Raw genomic sequence first — 22,263 nt, forward strand, 5'->3', positions numbered from 1 at the left:
AGGACACGCGAAAACAACATTGATGATTTTTTAAAATGTTAATATAAATAACTGTTTCTTAGGCATGATCCAATGGAAGACATTTTGAAATTTGACAGAAGAGGACATGTCCTGGAAAGGAGAGGATGTCTGGTCACCCTGTCTTCTGTCCAAATACACTGCAGAAATAAAACATAGCTGGACGGAATGCCCAGGTTCCTCACCAAAGCTGCATCCACTGAGGAAAGAATCCGTTTGAGAGTAACTTAACTGTCCTGGTAGTGCTGGGATGCTGGGAATGTAGTACACTGTGGCCCCAGAGCTATCTCTGACAGGGAGTCCCATAAACCCTCCAAACGTAGTTGAACTGCAGTGCCCAGAATGCAAACCGGGGCGGGACCGTGCGGACCCGCCCCAAACCAGGAAAGTCCCGCCCCCAGGCGGGATATGGCATCCCTATCTCGGGAGAACCTGCTACAGCCAAAGAAGACCAGGTTGACTGCTGTTATCCAGAGGGCCTTTTCATCAGCTGCTCCAAAACTTTGGAATGACTTGCCAGAGGAGATCCGTCAGATTACCACCCTTGACGTCTTTAAGAAGGCAGTCAAGACGGATCTCTTCCGGCAAGCCTTCCCTGACTTATTGACCTCCCAAAATAAAAAATAACCCCGTCTGCCCATAACTTGGATTTGTAATTAAGTGTTATATTTTATGTTGGTGGTGGATTGGAGGATTGTGAAATTTTATGATTTACTGTATTATGTATTTTATTATCTTTTACTGTAACCTGCCTCGATCTGCAGGGAGAGGCAGGCTAAAAATAAATATTATTATTATGTTAACATGTATTAATATGTATTATATTTAATTGTTTTTGTTGAATGTACACCATAGTTAGGTTTATTTTATCTATTTTAATTATTGTATGACCAGCGCTGTGTACATTTACAGCACTATATAAATAAAGCTTAATGATAATAATAATAATTATAAAGCTTGCACTGTCTGTAATAATTCCTGGGGCAAAGTTTTTAAACATGATGTTATAAGAGACTAGACTTTTCTTATTACTATTGTATTCAAAAAACTGTAGGTTTGAGTTCTTTGCCACATCCCCAAGAATTGTCTGCTTCCATATACCTGCTCAAAGAATGCTTTGTTGCCACTGCTATCTTGGTTCTCAGTGTCCACTCTACCTGCATCGAAACTAGAAACAAATCTGTATACAATTGTCCTTCATAGTCACAGACTTGAGATTTGCAAATTTGATTATTCACGATCTCAGCGTGAACCCCGCCCACCTCCTTTTCCTGTGCTTGGGACAGCTGTACAATTAATTTAAGAATTAGCTGAATCAGATCAAAGCTCCTACCTAGTTTAGAACTTTGGATTGTAATCAATGCAGCATTTACACGTGGATGGACACCCAGAAGGTATTCCTCCTTTCCACCAGTGCTCCCAAAAAGCTTATTTGGAGCCTGGGATGAGAAGCTGAAATGGAAGAAGGAAATCAGGATGGATATGGTCAAAGAGAGCTTGTGTGAAGTCATAGTTTCTTCTTCGGTACCTTTTCAAGATAGAGGACAAACTCTTGGGGATAGGAGTGATAGCTGTACCCGACAAGTATACTGCAGCTGAGATTTGTAAAATAGAAATGTAATCCTTGTTTTCAAAAACAGAAAAACAATCTAACTCCAAATGCTTGCAGACAGTTACTTGACTGTGAGAGCTCTGTAATTTTCTGCCTCCTCTCTAAAAATCTTCTTGGTATTAAAATTAATGGTTGTTTTGGGCCATTATCTCTGATAAGGCATCTTTTTTTCTTTTTAAAGTTAACATATATATGAGAAATTAACATTCTTTCATGTGAAGTGCTGCTTTTTAATGTCATGTTCTGAAAATTTCATGTTTGTAGCATTCTTTACATCCATTAAATAATAACAATAACAATAATGATATTTATTTCTACCCCTCCTCTCCCATAAGAGTGATCCCTCCAACATAGTTTGCAGTGAAGATTATTGTCCGTGTTTTTTTAAGTCCAAATTCTGTAAAGTTGCATTGTAATGTTAAAGGCAATTCTAGCCTCTTGAAATAGTAGACCTATATCCAGTTGTTAATCCCAGCTAAAGTAGACCAGTTAAATCAATTGAATTTACATAAATATTAATCTGCCAAATTCTCATTGATTCAGTGGGTCTGTTCTAGTTGAGACTAATAAACAATTGGATTTCAGCCATCACCTGTTAGCAAAATTAAGAATTTTAAAACACTTTGAGTTTAAGTTAACAAACATAGACATCGATGAAATAAGCAAAGAAAACTGGTATGTAAATCTGGACAAAAAGACAGATTTGGGAGAGAGACCATGCTCCATTGTGTTCAGATGTCTCATACTACAGTGGACCCTTGTTATACGCTGGGGTTTGGTTCCAAGATCTCCCGTGGATAACAAAATCCATGGATGCTCAAGACCCATTGAAAATAATAACAATAACGATAACGATAACAATAACAACAACAACAACAACAATAATAATAATTCTATTTATGTTTCCCCGCCTCTCCCATAGGATCGAAGCGGGGTTACAGACTATTAAAAACCATTACAAACAATCTCATAAATAAAATCCAGTAGTACAAAAACTCTAAAAACAATCATACAACATACATATCCAGGGTAGGCAGAGAATTGATGGCATCAGAGATACAAGCTTCATTCTTCAGGGGGGAAGGCTTGACAAAAGAGAAAGGTTTTAAGGCTCTTTTTACATGATTCCAGGGGGGTCATAAGATGGAGCTCATCAGGAAGACTATTCCAGATCCTCGGGGCTACTAATGAAAAGGCCATCTGGGATGTGGCAACGTACTTGGAAGATGGTATTTCCAACAGGTTCTTCCCGGATGTTCTAAGTGTGCAGGGTGGCTTATATGGGGAGATGTGGTCCCTCAATTAACTCAGGCCCAAGCCATATTTTCTAATGACATAGAAAAATGATGTCCCTTATAAAAAATGGAAAATCAAGGTTTGATATTTGAAATTTATACTTTTTTGGAACATTTTCAAACTGTGGATGCTTGACTCCGTGTATAAAAAATCCATGTATAAGAAGGGCCGACTGTACTCTGAATAGTGTGACATCCTTTGTCTTCTTCTGCGTTCCACAGAGACTTGTTGAATCCTACATATTATGATAAAAATAATTCATATTCCACATTTTAGTTCATGTTTAGAAGCTCCTGTTGTTCTGGGTCCAGATATGTAAGTACTGTATTATAATGGTTAATTTTGACTTCTCTGTACCACATTTGTATAATCATCTTGTTCTCTCCTCTCTGCCCTGTTCATGGCTTTTTGAAGAGGTAGTTGTTTACTTGATGTGACTACTAATTATTGAAAGGTCAGTCATAAACAGGAGAGACCCAGTTTTTACCCAGACGAAAATCAGGGAAGGTGTGGACATTATTTACATCTTTATTTTAAAGTTAATAAATTCAAACTGTAGCATATCGTCAGGAATCTTTTAATTCTTATGAATATAGTGGAAGTATTATCTCCATTTGTAACAAATATTCATCTGGAAGTAATTTACAAATGACTGTAATGGCATTGTTCAAAGTATTTAAGGAACAACAGACCACCAAGTGCTTTGTCATAGTATCAAGTGTGTTCTCTATAGAATGTTAACATATTGCAACAACCTGGAACATGATATGGAAACTAGAAATCCAGGGAAGGGTTGGCTTCAATTTCCCAACCTCTCTTACAAAGTATTTATAGTCCTGTACAGGTTGCTCTTTGTTCCAGAGGACTAAGACATATAAATGTGTTACATTTTTTATTGGCAATGGTCTGGATTTACTGGTATAAATGGTTTAGGCTGCCAAGATTTTGAGTTTTCTAAAATTTTACTAGCAGATGGCAGCTCCAAAATGATTGTTGTTGTTAACTGCCCTTGAGTTGACCTCGACTCATGGGGACCCCATGGATGAGATATCTCCAAGTCCTGTCTCCCCCCCCCCCCCACCTCCTTCATTGAGTCTATTCTTCTAGCATGTGGTCTTCCTCTCTTTCTGCCACCTTCTACCTTTCCTTCCATTATTATCTTTTCAAGTGAGTTGTGCTTTCTCATGATGTGGCTAAAGTATGACAGCCCCAGTTTCATCATCTTGGCTTACAGTGGGATTTCTGGTTTAAGCTGTGCGAGGACCTATTTATTTGTCTTTTTGGCTGTCCATGGTATCTTTGGTGCTCTTCTCCAGCACAACATCTCAAATGAGTTTATTTTTTCCCTGTTTTCTTCATTGTCCAGCTCTCACATTCATACATGGTGATGGGGAATACTATGGCTTTGACAGTTCTGACTTTAGTGTTCAGTTATCCTGTCTTTACTCTTTAGGACAGTGATGGTGAACCTTTTACAGACCGAGTGCCCAAACTGCAACCCAGACCCCACTTATTTATTGCAAAGTGCCACGTCCCTCTGGCTTTCTAGTAAGAAACTCTGGCAAACTCTGTGCTAAGGCGATAGCATGTCTGCCCACAGAGAGGGCTCTGAGTGCCACCTCTGGCACACGTGCCATAGGTTCGCCATCACTGCTTTAGGATCTTGTCTAGTTCTTTCATCACTGCCTTCCCATTCCTAGTCATCTTCTTATTTCTTGTCTGCAGTCACCACACTGATTGATATTTGATCAGACAGCACCCTAAGCTAAATTCTGTTATCGATGCAGCCCAGTCTTGGGCAGCTAGATATCTGCATTCAACACTAGCCAACAAAGAATGTAAAAAGTTGGATTCAGCGTGCAGGACATTTTATTCCTCTACCACTCCCATCTGTAGGATCTCCGACTATCTCATGTACAGTGGTACCTCGGGTTACGAAATTAATTCGTTCCGCCGCCGCTTTCGTAACCCGAAAAGCCTTCGCAAGCTGAAAACCCATAGGCGCTAATGGGGAAAAGCCGCGATTTCGTGTGAAATAGCGCCGAAAAGCACCAAAATTTTCTTCGTAACCCGAAATAACCTTCGTAACCCGGAACAGTTATTTCCTATGGGATTTTTTCGTATCCCGGAAATTTCGTAACGTGGGTATTTCGTATCCCGGGGTACCACTGTATATGAGAATGTATCACTCTGGGAGAAGCTAAATGCTCTCTTCTACTAGCATGGAAATGAGGGTCATAGAATAGCATCTGTGCTACAATTTTTAAACACTTTACACCATAAATTTCATCTACTACATAAAATATCACTCAATAAGAACAAACAAACAAGTAAACAAACAAACAATTACTCATCTACAAAAGTTACTTCCTTTCCTGATATCCATAGTCTCTAATTTACAATAAATAATACCTTTTACTTTATTCATTCTGTTCTTTTTCTAAGTGCCTCTATCTTACTTTTAACCAATTCTGTAAAGACTGTGAACTTCAAAGTTACCTTTCCCCCCTAAGTTGTAGCTATTGTATAATATGTTAACCGATATATCATACCCCATAATAACATAGACCAAACGTTTCCTTACATCTATAATGTCATCTTGTTCTTTTGAAATTAAAGTTATATTTGCAGATTTCCCAGATGTTGGAATCCTACCTTTCTTGGCTTTACTCAGTATCACTTTCATGGATGGTAAGAGTTATTCTTTAAATTCTTTGTAAAAACTTGCCGTAAAGCCATCTGGACCTGGTGCTTTCATTGGTTGGAGTGTGTTAACAGCATCCCATATTTCTTTTACTGATATTTCCTTATTCAGCTCTTCTTTTTGTTGATCTGAGATTTTCCATATTTTTGTTTGGTTTAGATATTTCTGAGTTGCTCCTGGCTGGACATTTCTGTGTTGGTATGAATTCTTGAAATATTTGTAAAATCCATCCTTAATTTGTTTTGAATTGTTATATGACTTTCCAAGATTCGAGGCTTGGGCTTCCATAATCTCAGATTCATGGGTGATTGATATTGCCAGAGGTTATGCCATCCAATTTTGGAAGTATCTGCCTTCTGGCATCCTTCATTCCACACCTCTCTTGACCACACTGCTATAGAGATGGTAGCTCTTGGGAAAAGGGGCCATCGATCCTGTTTCTCTTTCACAGTATCAACAGATCCATTTAGTAGATTTGTAATAGTTGATCGACTGAACTCAAAGGAGGGCTCACCAATGGCTCCTCTTCAACTTGGAGAGAAGTGACTAGTGGGGTGCCACAGGGTTCTGTCCTGGGCCCAGTGCTATTCAACATCTTTATCAATGACTTGGATAATGTAATAGAGGGCATGCTAATCAAATTTGCAGATGACACCGAATTAGAAATAGCTAATACCTTAGAGGACAGGAGTAAAATTCAAAGTGATTTTAATACAGTGGGCCTTCTCCTTATGCGGGGGATCGGTTCCGCCCCCCCCCCGTCTAAGGAAAAATGTGCGTATGCTCATGCCTCATAGGAAACAATGGGGCGCGTGCATATGGCAGTGGTGCGGCGCGTGCGTGCACACCATTGTTTACATTGTCACATGGCATCCACGTAAGCAAGAAACCGTGTATAGTGCACCTACATATGGTGTGGGCGCACTATAGATTAGAAGGCTGAGCCAAAACTACCAAGATGAATTTCAACAGGGAGAAATTTAAGGTACTGCACATAGGCGGAAAAAATGAAATGCACATACAGTGCACCGGCATCATATGCGGGTGCCTTTTATGCAGCTTTCAGCTTATGTTGGAAGCCCCACACCATTCAATGAATGGCATGCACACCCACGGCACTTGCACCGCCACGCCACCATGTGCACGAGCCCCATTATCCTCAATGGGACTCGAGCATAGGTGGAACTTGCCTTATGCAGCGGGGTCCGGAATGGATCCCTGCATAAGGCAAGGGACCACTGTATGTAGGGTGGAGGACACCTGGCTTAACAAGACTAGATGTGAAAGGGATCTAGGAATCCCAGTAGACCACAAATTGAACACGAGTCACCAGTGTTGATGACTCAGCTAAAAAGTCAATGCGATTCTAGGCTGCATCAATAGAGGTATGGTGTCTAGATCAAGGGAAGACCTCTTTGGGAAGACTGTGCCCAGTTTTGGGCACCACAGTTCAAAAAGGATGTGGACCAGCTGGAGCATGTCCAGAGGAGGTGACCAAAATGATGAAAGGTCTGGAAACCATGCTTTATGAGGAGTGACTTAGGGAGCTGGGTATTTTTAGCCTGGAGAAGAGAAGGTTAAGAAGTGATATTTTTTCTGCTGCTCCAGAGAATAGGATCTGGAGCAATGGATTCAAACTACAGGAAAAAAGAGCCCACCTCAACATTAGGAAGAACTTCCTTGACAGTAAGAATTGTTTGACAGTGGAACATGCTGCTTGGCATGTGGTGGAGTCTCTTTGTCTGGAGGTTTTTAAACAGAGGCTGGATGGCCCATCTGTCAGGGGTGCTTTGATTATGTTTTCATGCATGGCAGGGGGTTGGACTACATAGCCCTTAAGGTCTCTTCTAACTTTAGGATTCTATGATTCCAGCATTTCTTCACTCTTTAATTTATTGTAGCCAAGAAGGACAGGGATTTGTGTCTTATTCTGGACCTGCATAAATCACTACATCTGTCCATGACAGTCTTTCCACATCAGTACCCTGAAACTATTAGTCATGGAGAAGGCATTCTGTTCTTCGAAGCTCTTCTGTAGGGCACCTAGAACAGGTGCTGACCAACCATTGCATTTACTACTTCAGCAAGCAAGAGGGTGCACAGACCATGGTGCTCCATTAACTTACGCAGTGACTCTGGGTCTGGTGTATAGACAAGAACACCATGGTCATGGAGGCCCATCTCCCAGGAGAAGAAAATGTCTTCACGGACATGCTCAACACTATGTTAAATTCGTTGCACAAATGGATGGTCCATCCCAGTGCTTGGTACTGATCTTCTATCATTGGAAAATTCCAGTGTTAGAACTCTTTGCATCTCAGGTGACTGCTCAGTATGAGAAGTTTTGCTCCCAGACATCAGGGGAAGTTGGGTGAAGATGTCTTCCTTTTTCCTTGGGGAGGAGTCATCTTGTATGCTTTTCCTCCCTTCCCTCTTCTCATGAAGACAATAGCCAAACTCTACCAGGACCAAGGGACTTGCAACCTGATCACACAAGGGTTGCCCTAGCAGCTATGGTTTGCCCTCCTTATCCATATGTCTCGAGGGGTCTATGTTCAACTTGCACACAAACTAGATAGCCCAAAAAACCCATAAAAACTATACATATCTTCATCTTGTACCAGGTCTGGGTCAGGCAGCGTAACCTAGATACCTTTAACCTTATAGCATGGAGGATTGTTTACTAGTTTCCTTGCCCATTGCTGTCTGGAATTATTATTGCTGCCATTCGTTAGCCTTACACCAGACGCTCTTACTCTTACAAATGGAGGAAGCTTCAAGATTTCTTGGTTCCTCTTCATGTGTCTTCCTCTGAAGCTGATACAAACATGTTCTGCATTTCCTGCTTATGTTGTCTTCCAAAGGCATTGATTGACATTGATCCACTGCCATAATCTGCCATTGATCTGCCTTCCATGTCAACCAGGACACCATGCTAAAGACTTTAATAGAATCCCACTTCTCCATTTGAGTGGATGCTGCACTTTCTCCATGTACAAAAGGATTTGGCGTTCTGTGTCAACAGGACTGTGGCCTTTTGGAAGTCACAAAGACTCCATCTGCTACTCCTCAACAAACAAAAAGCTGTCAGTTCCATCACAGTACTTCTTGAAATGGGTGCTGTTGGACTTTCATCTTGCCTCAGAGAAGATTCTAGGTCAGCAGTTCTGCCTCTGTTTCTAGATTGAGATAGGATTGCTATTTGTCCTGGGAAACCTGTAAAATCCTGGATTGAAGAGTCTAAAAAATGTCCTGGCTGATGGGGCCAGATGCAGTAAATCTTGGATTTCTCCTTCATTGCAGACTGATGAATAGGTTAAAATGCAGTAAAGGAAATCATGCAAGAAGTCTGGCACTGGCGGGAACCTCTTCTTGCCCTGCAGACTCCAGTTGTTACTGCACAGGCATAACATTGCCACCTTATTCTTTCATTCCCTTCCCCCAACAGACCCAGGTGGGAAAGAAAAGGAAGCAAACAGCAATAGCTTTTTGCTGCTTGGTGGGTGTGTCAGTGGCTTGAACCTAGTGTTAGGCTTCCAGATAGCCTTGACAGAGAGTAAAGGCTAACTCTCTTTAACTGTAATTCTCTGGAGCTACCTGGAAGCCCCCCTCCCCCCCCCCCAAGTTGGGGGGGGGGGGGGGGAGAAAGAAAGAGTTCTTAGCTTGGTACTAGTACTGAAGGTAAAACATAATGGTAGAAAAAGTACAATGATTAATATGTTGAATTTGCATAATCAGAATGCAAATTAATAATATGTATAATTATAACAATTTGCACAATATGCAAATTAGATGCCCAGATATGAGTGACTAGAATATGGCAACCCTAGATGGACATTAATAAGTTTTGAGAACTTTTTGTAGCAAAATTGTGATAATGTCCAGAATTTCCTATTGCTTTCTTCTCTGAGACTGGTCAATCACTGTACTCAGCAGTGGAAAATATTAATTATTTCTCTGTGGAATATGCACAGGGAACCCACTTAAATATCAGCTGCAGTAAATGTTTTGCAAACTTTCCTTGAACTTCAGGCAAGATATTTGTACAGCTGCATAGCTCATGCGTGCTTATAATAATATGGAAGAAGGCCATTTCATCCATATGTTGGAGTAAGGGGTCATCATGCTATTCGGAACAGAGAAAGGGACTCTTTGGGATTTGGCAGAGGGTTGAAACAGAGGATAGAAAAGCAAGGGAGCCCTTTGTGTGCGGCCAAAGATATTTCTCCAGTATTTCTAAGGCATTTCCTATTTTCTGCAGTAAACACAGTGAATTACAATATTATCTGAATACTGAGTATCATGGATCAACTAAAAGTATGTCAAGTATTTCACTGGAAACTTTTCACTTCTGTTACATCTGTATTACCAAAAATGAACAGTTAGAGTGACACATAAAGAAAATTATACTTAAACATTTGGAAGTAATGGTATATAGTATGGTTGTTACTTGACTGCCTCATAATGTAAATGCAGATAGCAGAAGTAAATGTTCTGTCAGATTAAAATCAGCATGCTTGTAGAAAACAGATTCATATGGGAGAAGTTAAGACTACACTCCTCCCTTGTTTGTTACCTGTCTACAGGCAAGCTTTGTGTGAGGGTGTTTCCCCTCCCAATAATAAATAATAAATAATAATAATATATAATAATAATAATTTATCTTTTCCCGCCACTGCGAATCGAGGCAGGATCACAGCATAAAAACATACACATTACAACATTTAATAAAATCACAATATCACTACTATTGCTAAAAGCTAGCTTGTCGTCTATTTTCCATCTTGTCATAGTTGGGTGGGGATCTTTCAGGTCATCAAATAGGTCAGGTGAGTAGGCTCGCTGGAAGAGATCCGTCTTAAGTGCCCTCTTGAAAGCTTCCAAGGTGGTAATAAGACAGATCTCTTCCGGTAGATTGTTCCACAATTTGGGGGCCGATATTCTTAAATTATGGATATTAGTGCATGGGTTTTGAAGTGGCCCTGGCTCACAGAATGTTGTTAATTTCTTTAATAAGGAATTACAGAGTTGATTTGAAAGTGTGCTTCATGTGCTTATATTATGTAATGATCCACTGGTTTTAATAGGCAGGATGCAAAGTGCTACTTCGTATGTGCCCGCAACCCTGTATGTCTGCAGACCTCTCCTTGTCTCTCTTTTTGGACAGACTCCCATGCCATACCCCAAATGGTTTGGAGGTTTTTCATTTTCAGAATGACTTCCATATATGTGTAAGACTTCTGTTGAAAAAACACACATTAAAATTTGAAAAACTCTGCTGTGACTTTAGTTGTTCCTAAAGCTGTGTAATTATGTAAAGCAAGATAGTCATACTTGGTATTTATCTCTCTCTGACATGACTTGAAATACAGAATTTGAGTTCCTTTTGTATTTTATTTGTTCTACCAATCATATCTTGGCCTATTAATCATTTTCATAGCATCTGGAATCCTAGAGTAGGGTCATCTAGTCACGCCTCCTGCCATGCAGAATACACAACTAAGGTACTCCTGAAAGTTTCCATCAAAACCTCCTTCAGGAGGGCTTTACTTGTATATCTTGCATTAGGATCCTTGTGGTGCCTTCCAACTTGCTGTTATTGTTGTATACCTTCAAGTTATTTCCACATATGGTGACCCTATTGTGGAGTTTTCTAGGGAGATTTTGTTCAGAGGAGGTTTGGCCCTAGTCTTCCTCTAAAACAAGGCTGCGAGGGTAAAACTGCCCAAGATCACCCATGGGTTTCCATGGCTGAGTGGAGTTCAGACCCTGGTTCAGAGTCACAGTCCAACACTGAAAACACTACACCACCGTACTATCCTTCCAACACTAGGATTCTATAGTTCTATGAAAATGGATTACTAAAGAGCCACAAAAATGATTGCAAGCGAAAATAAAGGTGGAAGGAAATAAAATTCTTCATTTCAAATATAGCAATATAATAAAAAGAGATTGTGTATTTAATGGAAATATGTTAAACTTCCTCACAAATCTGAGCCTATCTATTTTGCTTGGATGTTGCCTTTTAAAGGAACTGATTACTGTACTCATTATTCTGCTCACTCAGCAGATCTGTTCTGTTATTGTAGTCAGAAAGGTAATTTTGGGGAGTTACTGAGGATTAAGAATTCTGTGTTACTATTAAGTACTTTGCACTTTCTGAGGAAAATGCAGAAAGATACAGGGCCCACTTGTTATGCCAGGCAAAGAGGAACTTGTGTTCACAGACTTACTTTGACTTCTTAATCTCACAGTTAGCTGGTCCATGATGTTCAAACCAGCTCAGTGAAACTTATAAGTTGAAAAATTGGTCTGGAGCAAGCAGTTCCCAAACTGTTCTCCGGGGCGCCCTTAGGGCTTTGTGTGCACTTCCCAGGTGCTCTGTGGCCGTTCCGGAACATGAAATAAATAAAAAATCAATGAAATTAAAGAATAAGGAACAAAAGTTAACACTACTCTGTAAAAAACTTAACTTGTAGACTAGGTTGGACTCTTAGAGGCTTCACCATAGAAATTGATTCTAAAAAGGGGTCCCTGAGTCAAAAAGGTTAGGGACCCCTGGCCTAGAGCTTTTCAGAAGTCCTTATTGTGCCTCATTTTGGGCTGAATCTGATTCATTAAGAGAATATCAGGTTCATAGCTGCAACAGCATACCACAGTTCCAAAATTGTTAACTGTATTAATTTTATTCTGCTTGAAGAAACTTCACTTAAGCCCCTTTAGTGGGGAGACCTCCTCCTAGAGGCAGCTGTATGAATGCTGATGTATATTTGTTAAACTGGCTGGGAAGCTTTTGCACATTTCGTAGCTAGTTTGTATTCCATTTCCTGAAAAAATGTGTTTTAGGAGAAATGTAAAGGTAATGGACTGCACTTTTGGTTCGTTGGTTGAAACAGACAGAATAAACGAGTTGCCTTGAGGTAGGCTCTTTTGCTTATCCTCTGAAATCATGTAAACTTTCCCTTAATGTTGGAGGTATCTGTTCTAGCTTGCACCACACTTTTCATTCCAGTTTATTTTAAAAGTGAATGTACCTCAAATGCTTCAGAAAGTTTGCTGAAAAGGAAACACATTTTTTGATCACTGTAAATTCCATGTATTTCAGTTAAATATACAGTCGGCCCTTTTATCCATGGATTTTTTATCCACGGATTCAAGATTCGCAGCTTGAAAATATATGTTTTAAAAAGTATAAATTTCAAATAGCAAACCTTGATTTTTCCCTTTTATATAAGGGATACTATTTTGCTCTGCCATTATATTTAATGGGACTTGAGCATCCCCAGATTTTGTTATCCATGGGGGTTCCTGAAACCAAACCCAGCAGATACCAAGGTCCCACTATATATCATGCTCTATATTGCAGGTACACAGCAAACTGCATTTAAAAGTACTGTATATAAAATCTGAATTTTGATATGGCCTGTGGATAGGTCGAGGATAAAAAGATGGAATGGGGAAAATACCACTTTCGTCTCTTCTTCTCTGGACCTCTCTCGACCATCTGATATTAAAGCCTTCTCTTCCCATCAGAAAAACACCTCATTTAACTCCACTTCTTTTCCTGCCAACCCAATGTTAAATTTCAAGGTTTGCTATTTAAAATTTTACTTTTTTAAAAATATTTTCAAGCCGTGGATGCTTGAATCTGTGGATAAAAATCCAGGTGCTGGAGGAGACATTTTAACATTGGTTGGCAGGAAAGAAGTGGAGTTAAATGAGGTGTTTCTTGATGGGAAGAGAAGGCTTTCAGATCCGATTGGGAAGGGACAGACATGGAGCTGAAGGGATGTTTCTTTGATGGGAAGAGAAGGCTTTCAGATTGGACAGGGAAGGAACAGAAGTGGAGCTAATGGGGTGTTTCTTTCATGGGAAGAGAAGGCTTTTAAATCGGACTGGGAAGGGACAGAAGAGGAGCTAAATGGGATGTATCTTTGATGGGTAGAGAAGCCTTTGAATTTATTTTCTTACTCCTTCTCTTTACATGTATCTATCCTTATGATATATTTCAAAATACATGAGAACTAAAAGCAATTCAAACTTTTCTGAAAGGTTTAACCATCTTTTTAGATTACCCTGATGAGCTACTTCTCTTCAGCTCATTAACTCTTGACTGACTTTAGCTTCACACACACTATTTCTTGATACCAACTGCAGTGCCATTGTGCTTCTTCCTTTTAAAGAGCAGTAATTGCCCCCCCCCATTTCTACCCATAACATACAACCCCCTTTTTTGAATCAGCATTTTAATCAGCTTTAGGGATGATTGGTGATGTGTAGGGAAAGAAAATTGGATTGCCATTTGATCATAGATGTACTGGCCTTAACATAGTTTGGATCTGAAAATGTGCCACCACAATATTAACAGAGGGGAAATGCAAGCTGTCTCCCAAAGCAGTAATTTGACAGTTCTCAAACTTTGAGATCAGCGTGCTGAACCAAAAAGCAAGATACGATTAAAAACAACATTTCATAATTTTCCTCCTGTTGTGCATGTCATTTCCCATATGCCTTAAATTTAAAGCATCATATTTGTATTTTTAGGTGTTCCTTATTTTCTCACTTCAGTTTAAGAAAATATGTACCATGACAAGTTTATTTCTAAAAAGAATAAAAGAGATCAAAATGTATTGGAGGCCAAAACAATAGAAATATTAGTGTAAGCTGTTCAACTATGTACCATCTCCTCCTGCCCACCTTCTTTTGAAATCCACATGGTTTGTCCTGTTGACGTATCACTTCATGTGTCTCTGGAATATGATTTAATTATGTTGATTTCACTATCTACGTGCAATAAAACTTTTTGTACAAACACTCCTATTGTATTTTCCTGAGCTGAAATGGGTAATCTGTACTGGCATCTTCAGATCTCAGCCGAGGCATTAAAACAAACAAGGAAGCAACTAATTTGGCTCAGAATGATCTATTATTTGGGTTGGCAGCGGGAATTACCAGATGTTAAGCCTGTTCTTATCTCTTGCCTAAATAAAATATCTAGTGCCATATGTATTAGCAGTTGACATAAATTGGACCATATAACAACAAAGACTTACTACAGAATAAATGTTTGAAGAGCATACATAGAAAAGATAAATAGGTAACTTCATTTCAAAGCTGTTTCTCTTCTGGTGCTGGGTGCTTCAGCATATTGGAGGGTATTATTTTTCTTCTATCAGGAATGTAATGCAGAAATTGTACAGTAAACTGGTTTAGCATGCTTCATGAACAAGATGTACGAGTCTTATGTCTGAGCCCCCCCCCCCCGTCATGCCTACAAGGAAGGGATCAGGTGTTTCTTCTGCAGTTTTAAACTAGCCACCTGTGATTCTGAACTGTGTCTAATTTTGACTTGTGTTTACTCAGATTTTACACAAGGACTGGGGAATATTTAGTCCTCCAATTGTAGTTGGCTGTAACTTCCATCAACTTGCACTGTTGGATTTTCTTGCTAGGGTTGATGGCAGCTGATATCTAGCAGGCCAAAAACTGTCCATCATTGGCGAAAACACATCACTGGACCCTGAGTTGGGATGTCAGTTCTCATTGCATTGTGGTCTCATGATGTGTCAGTTGGTTCATTGCAACTGGTGTCTTTTTTTAAAAGTGTGTTAGGACTTCAAATTAAATAAAGTGCTAACTGGACACACAGGAGATATTTACAAGCTAAGGGGTTTCTGGCCTAGAAAATGGAGATAGCCCACTTAAAATATACAAAAAAGAGTGCTGCATCTGTGGATAGCAGTACTTCTAAGTGTACAGAGAAAAGGGTATGAGACAATAAGGACTGGGATATGTACGAATAAATTTTTGGGAAATCAAATACAATAGCACATTGCACTGTTGTGGTTTGGTGGATTTTTATTTTAAAAAAGTGAAATTTTTGACACAAAATACCCATCTTTTATGTAGAAATAAACATGGATATCTTGGCTTGAGAGCTTTATCTTATTTTCAGGAGTGGCTTCTTGGCATTAGTTGTAGACTACCTTTTCTACTGTGGGATTATGGCAGCAGGCTACAGCTCATAATGCGGTGGCTGTGGCATGATACTTGTGGTTTAAATATTGCTTGCAAATACAGGCTGTGGTAACTTCTTTCATTATGGTTTCTTAAAACATGAGTTGAGTGAGTGCTAGTGAATACAAAGCACGAATGTGCCATAATCTAATTCATAGTAAATCAACTGCTTGAACATTTTGATGCACTGATGATTTAATCTATTAGACAAATAGAAGTATGATGGATTTTCATGGTCTGTTATTATTATTACAATCTTTTTCCAGACGGCTGGCTGGCAATGACCTTGCATTTATTCATCCAAAGGCCTTGTCTGGGTTGAAGGAACTCAAAGTTCTGTAAGTAATCAAATTTCAGAGGTTCAAGGGGTAACTCCCTACTTCTTTCTTGTCCTCTCAGCATATTTGCTGACAGAATGAACACAATTTAGTGTTTTATTGTAGCTTTCTGAACAGCAGAGTGCTAGTAATATGAAAAACTGTTTGTGTAGTCACTTTCTTCATAATTTGGATGAAGCATTAACCATTTAGGTGCTGGGGAAAGAGAAGATGTTTGTAGATTTGATTAAATGCTTATTGCTTATTTTAATTGGAGATCACATGTTTGATTTGAAGAGCAGTATACACAGGCACAGAGCATTATGCTGTCATCTTGAATTAGAAATGCATGGGAGCTGCTCTGTAGCAAGCTGTTTCAGTACAGTACCTTGCAGTGAGGCTGCTGTGACCTTTTAAACACCAGAATTATAACACATACCCAAAGATTTGTGTTAGCAAGCTTTAAATCCCATTTTTAAAATGAATTTTCACTCACAACCCTGCTTGCTATATGGATCAGCCTGTACTTGATCATTTCTCAAGAGATCATCATGTATGAAACCAGAATTCTGTGCATGCAAGGAGGTGCTTCTTGCATGCCTCAGAGTTTCTGATTATGTACCAGATGAAAATGTTTTGAAGTGGAGGTATAATTATTAGAGTACAAAAGGCATCTCCCAACTATTAGCCTGTTTTATTGACTTTCTACACTAAGAGTCCTGGAGTGAGAAGACCTTGTATGATTCAAGAAGGACATGAAAGTATTCCCTCCCCATACATAGGGCTCAAGTTATATTACACTATATTGTTCAATTTAGAACTCTGAAATGGGGGAGAAGTAGACATATAGACTGGCATAGGAGGAAGAAATGGTATTGAATCTATGAACGTTTATTGAAATAGTGGTGCAAATCTGTTTACATTGTTGATGCTCATTTTTACAGCACTCTGCAGAACAATCAGTTGAAAACTGTTCCTAATGAAGCCATCAGAGGACTTGGTGGACTGCAATCCTTGTAAGTTTTCAAGTGAATTACAGTCTGCTTCTGTCTGTGTCAACTTTGCTTTTCCTGTTTTATTTCTCTTTGAACATATTTTGTATTCCAGACATAACTGAAATGGTAATCTTAACACAGCACATGTGATGCTATATGCAATTCTAATATTATTACATTAAATACATATGGAAATTGACTGCATGGTGTGTAAATGGCAATTTTTTCTAAACTGAAGTATACAAGAAAAGAAAATCATGGTGCTTGTAGCACAGGTATGTAATCACCAAATACAGTTGTTCACATAATTTAGTTACATATACAGGGTGAAAATATATTTTTCAGGATGGATTTTATTTAAATCACAATTTGTTTTAAATAACTCAGAAAGACTCAATTTAATCATGTAATTCCCTCTCCCCCTGTGATCTGTCTGGGACTGCAATGGCAGTACAGCCTACTCCCAAAGTGGGCCACTGCCTCAGTCCCAGCAGGAGCGAATTATATCTGATCCTTAAAGGTCTGGCTTTCCCCCCTTAATATGGCTTCCGGCTGCTTTGGAGGTATGCATCATGCAAACACCACACCCTTAAATTGGCCAAAAGCAGCCTTATTTGGCCCATGCGTTTCGGGCCACAGATGTATAATTATGAAATAATTGTGAAGTGAACTATGTCCAGTTTAGTAGGTTAATCATTCATACTGGACAATTTTTCTGTTGTATTTTATTGAAAGAAGAAAAATAATAATTACCTTAACAATAACAATTTAAATAGTTTAATTTAACTAAAATAATAATCCAAAGACGTGGAGTAGTCTTCTCAAAAGATTTCACTTTCATGTTTTCTGCTTGCCCCTTCCTCCTCACACTGCCGATCTATTTCACTCCCAGTCTATTTATTTAATGTTTTGAAACTTAACATTTAAGAGGTAATGGTTTTATTCTGAATATGTAAATTTGCGAAAGAACAATGGAATTATGATCTCTGTAGTCACACATTCACAGTTTTGACAAGCATCTGCTGTGCCCTTTAAGAGATTTTGGACTTTAGCTCCCAGAAGTCTCAGCCATGTTGGCCAGTAGTCTGGGATTCTGGGAGGTGAAGTCCAAAATCCCTTAAAGGGCACAGTTTGGGGACCACTGCTCTAGATAGAAAAAATGGCCAATAATCTCACAAAAATCTCTGGAAGAGCATAGCATTATGACATTGTGAATATTACTGTGAATGGATAAATTAAGCCTTTCATGAATATACATTCTCATGCTCCTAAATTAAAAACTAATCCCAGTTTCATGATAAATAACCTTTGTACCATAATGTATCTTAATTAGAAAACTATCTTTAGATAGATTTTCCTCAAAAAGCATTTATTTTAAAACATCTGATTTAAATGATTAAAAAAACCATTTCTTTGGATTTTTTTAAAAAAATCATTGATTTTTAACCACCCTGATGTGTGTGTGTGTGTGTGTGTGTGTGTGTGTGTGCGTGTGTGAATGAGAGAATTGTGTGGGATGTAGTGGTTCTGTGGTTAAGATGCCAACTCTGACGATCGCAATGTCGGCAGGTCAGAAGTTCGAGACCCAAGTACCACATTACAGAGTGAGTTCCCATCACTGATCCCAGCTTCTGCCAACCTACGAGTTCGAAAACATATAAAAGTCAAGATAAACAGGTACCATTTCCCTGTTTATCTTGACTCCCTCAGCTTAGTAATGGAGATGAGCACTGGCCTCTATAGTTGGACATAACTAGAAAATCTTGTCAAAGGGGAAACGTTTACTTTTATGAGAGAATTATAGCCTGACTTAAAAAACCATTCCTGATCCACATAGTAGTGTAAAATAATTTTGCCATCCTGTAAAATGAAGATGATAATGTGGGAGGAGAGACTTATGATCATGTTGTTTGCAAGATATGTAACCCTTCTGCCCTATCCAACTATTGCTTAATAATCTTGAACAAAATACTGCCCTTTATAACAATAAAAAAAGTTTCCCTACAGAATCCCATATTAAAGTTTTTGTGTAGAAAAATGTTCATGATTGTGAATCAGCGCTTACAAGATGGATGTTATACTATAGCAATGCCAATTCTGAAAAAAGATGGTCAAAGATGTATCACAGAAAAACTGCTTTGGGGTTAATATGTCCTTGCCATGTTTGCAGTTAGCTATATTGGGATATCTTCATTATCAAAAAAGGCTAAACAGTTTTCTTACATTCAGTCTTGGTCTAATTTTAATCACCGTATATACTCAACTGGAGCCCTGGTGGCGCAGTGGTTAAATGCCTGTACTGCAGCCACTCACTCAAAACCCCAAGGTTGTAAGTTCAATACCAGCAAAAGGGCTCAAGCTCGACTCAGGCTTGCATCCTTCCGTAGGTGGCTAAAATGAGTGCCCAGATTGCTGGGGGCAATTAGCTTACAGTTGTAAACCGCTTAGGCACTGTTAGTTCAGTATGAGCAGTATATAAATGAAGCTGTTTGTTTTTGACTATAGGTCGACTTCATGTCTAAGTTGAGGGCAGGTTTTGGGGCCAAAATTACAGATTTTGATATGACCCGTGAATAAGTCAAGGGTAAAACTTAAATGACACATAACAAAGAATTTAAAGAAGGAAGCAAAGGAAAAAAAATGTCAAAGAACTTTTAGAATTCCACCAGGCATAACTGTTTGTTCTCACACTAAAAGCTGGGTGGATGAGAGTATAGAGGTGGGTCAGTGCTTCCAGAACATATGCTCTTGTCTTTCGCCAAGGGATGGTTCATTTTTTAATAACAGTTAAAGTCCAGTACTTATATCGATTCAGGTCTTTGGGGTCAATTTTTGACTAAAATTTCTAGACTTATATATGAGTATATACAGTAATAAGTTTTGAAATGTTAAGACTTCCCCCCTTCCTATTAACAGTTTCTTTTCCTGATAGCAATATGCTGTTGCTAAAGGACTAGAACAAAACTCTTCACAAAACACCTTGAAATACATATAATTGACATGGATGAATGTTAGTACAACCCATCCAGTGCTTTCATTGATCCAGAATGGAGCTAATGGATCTTATCTAGTCACACCCACCTAATAAAATTATGATTGCAGTGCAAAGACAAGTTCTGGTGTTTTGTTTTGTTTCTACATTTTGTGTAATATGTTGGTGCTACCATACTTTATTTTCTTTGGAATTTTGGCTTAGAAATAGCCAGTTAAAATCAACTCAACATATATTAAGAAAAACTTAATTAGGGGTGATAGTGTGTTACCGTATATACTGGACTATAAGTCGAGAAATTTATGCCCCAAAATGAACTCCAAAATCTTGGGTAGATGTATATACAGGGCAATATGTTAATGCTTATAAATTTCCTGAAAGAAGAAGTGCCCACCTTCCTCTGTAGCCTTGTAACAGTTCTCCATTTTTATCCATGGCGCGCTCTCCTCTCTCTCCCTCTGTGTGTGTGTGTGTCTTTGTTTTCCCTCTCAGCCTTCCCGCGCAGCCAGAGCTAACAAGCAGCTGCTGAGGCAAGGGACACAAACACAGAGAGAGTATGCCCAGGCTTGTATCCCGTTTTGCAAGTCAATGAGCCTGGAAACCCTGGGGATGAAGAGCAGAGAGAGAGTGGGGTCTGTCTCCCTTTTCCAAGCCATGAGCCTTGGGAGTCTTGGGAGTGACGAGCAGAGAGAGAGAGTGGGGTCTGTCTTCCCTTTTGCAAGCCATGAGCTTTGGGAGTCCTGGGGGTGAAGAGCAGAGAGAGAATGGGGTCTGTCCTCCCTTTTCCAAGCCATGAGCCTTGGGAGTCTTGGGGGTGAAGAGTAGAGAGAGAGTGGGGTCTGTCCTCCCTTTTGCAAGCCATGAGCCCCGGGAGTCCTGGGGGTGAAGAACACAGAGAGAGAGTGAGGTATGTCCTCCCTTTTCCAAGCCATGAGCCTTGGGAGTCCTGGGGGTGAAGAACAGAGAAAGAGAGAGAGAGGGTGGGGCCTGTCCTCCCTTTTGCAAGCCATGATCCTTGGGAGTCCTGGGGGTGAAGAACAGAGAGCTAGAGAGAGAGAGTGTGTGTGTGGGGCCTGTCCTCCCTTTTGCAAGCCATGATCCTTGGGAGTCCTGGGAGTGAAGAACAGAGAGAGAGAGAGAGAGAGAGAGAGGGTCTGACCTCCCTTTTGGCAAGCCATGAGCCTTGGGAGTCCTGGGGGTGAAGAGCAGAGAGAGAGAGTGGGGTCTGCCCTCCCTTTTCCAAGCCATGAGCCTTGGGAGTCCTGGGGGTGAAAAGCAGAGAGAGAGTGGGGTCTGTCCTCCCTTTTGCAAGCCATGAGTCTTGGGGGTGAAAGAGCAGAGAGAGAGCACGATCTGACCTCCCTTTTCCAAGCCATGAGCCTTGGGAGTCCTGGGGGTGAAGAGCAGAGAGAGAGAGAGAGTGGGGTCTGTCCTCCCTTTAGAGCTTTTGTAACACGCTCCAGTATTTGACCTTCAACTTATCCACGGATCATATCAAAATCCATGATTTTGGTCCCAAAAACTTCCCTCGACCTATACATGAGGTTGACTTATACATGAGTGTATACAGTACTTTTAAACCAAAGCTTGGAAAGTTTATTTTACAAAGAACTAGTTGTTTTAATCAAATTCTGGTCACACAGCTGGTTACTTGTCACTTTTACTGCAGTCCAGAAAGCTAACTTGCTGAGTCATTCATTATCAGTGGGTTCCTGTTACTGTTAACTATTGTGCCACTGATAAAATACAAGAAAAAATTCTCCGTTTCTCCTGAATGGCCTAGTGAAATATTGCAATTTGGATATTTTTGAGAAAATTATAAAGACACTAGAAATCAATTCTTACCTAGCACTTTATTTTTACATTTTCATCATCTTTTATTCATCTGTCTTGGACTTCAACCCCTTCACACATAATACATTTGAATGTCTTTCTGTCTTTTCTGTCTTTCTAAAATACAAAGTGCAAGACAGCTTGCTGCTGCATTTTCAGAATTCCTTTGATTTTGAGGGTTCTACTTGTTTGAGAAGCTAGCCTGGTCAAGCAATGCTCTCTCTGTCTTCCATGAGATCACACTTTCTCTTTTTGATGCCACCAGTCTTTCTCATTTGGATAAAATGGAGGAATGCAGAAAATCAGGCTAACTTCCTAAACTCCCCCCCCCCCCCACTAACCTGAATTTCTACTGCAGGCAGCTTGTGTTTTCATTGTCTCCCATATCCCTCCCTCCTTCTTGCTAGTTGTCTTCGTTAGCTGCACAACACCCAACAAACTGGCAGCACAAGTCAGCCATCCATGTGAGCTTTCCTCCT

The 22,263-nt window shown here is 39.7% G+C and overlaps 1 protein-coding gene across 2 annotated transcripts in view; it reads left to right on the top strand.

Annotated features, from left to right (window-relative positions):
* The window catches only part of LGR4 (leucine rich repeat containing G protein-coupled receptor 4), a 181,784-nt gene that overhangs the window by 106,112 nt on the left and 53,409 nt on the right, over positions 1-22,263 (top strand). For both annotated transcript variants that reach the window (XM_042478342.1, XM_042478434.1), the window contains exons 3-4: positions 15,914-15,985; positions 16,909-16,980. In XM_042478342.1, the coding sequence (XP_042334276.1) occupies positions 15,914-15,985; positions 16,909-16,980 (144 nt within the window). The remainder of the gene's footprint in view (positions 1-15,913; positions 15,986-16,908; positions 16,981-22,263) is intronic.

Source organism: Sceloporus undulatus, chromosome 1, assembly GCF_019175285.1.
Source record: "Sceloporus undulatus isolate JIND9_A2432 ecotype Alabama chromosome 1, SceUnd_v1.1, whole genome shotgun sequence".
NCBI lineage: Eukaryota > Metazoa > Chordata > Lepidosauria > Squamata > Phrynosomatidae > Sceloporus > Sceloporus undulatus.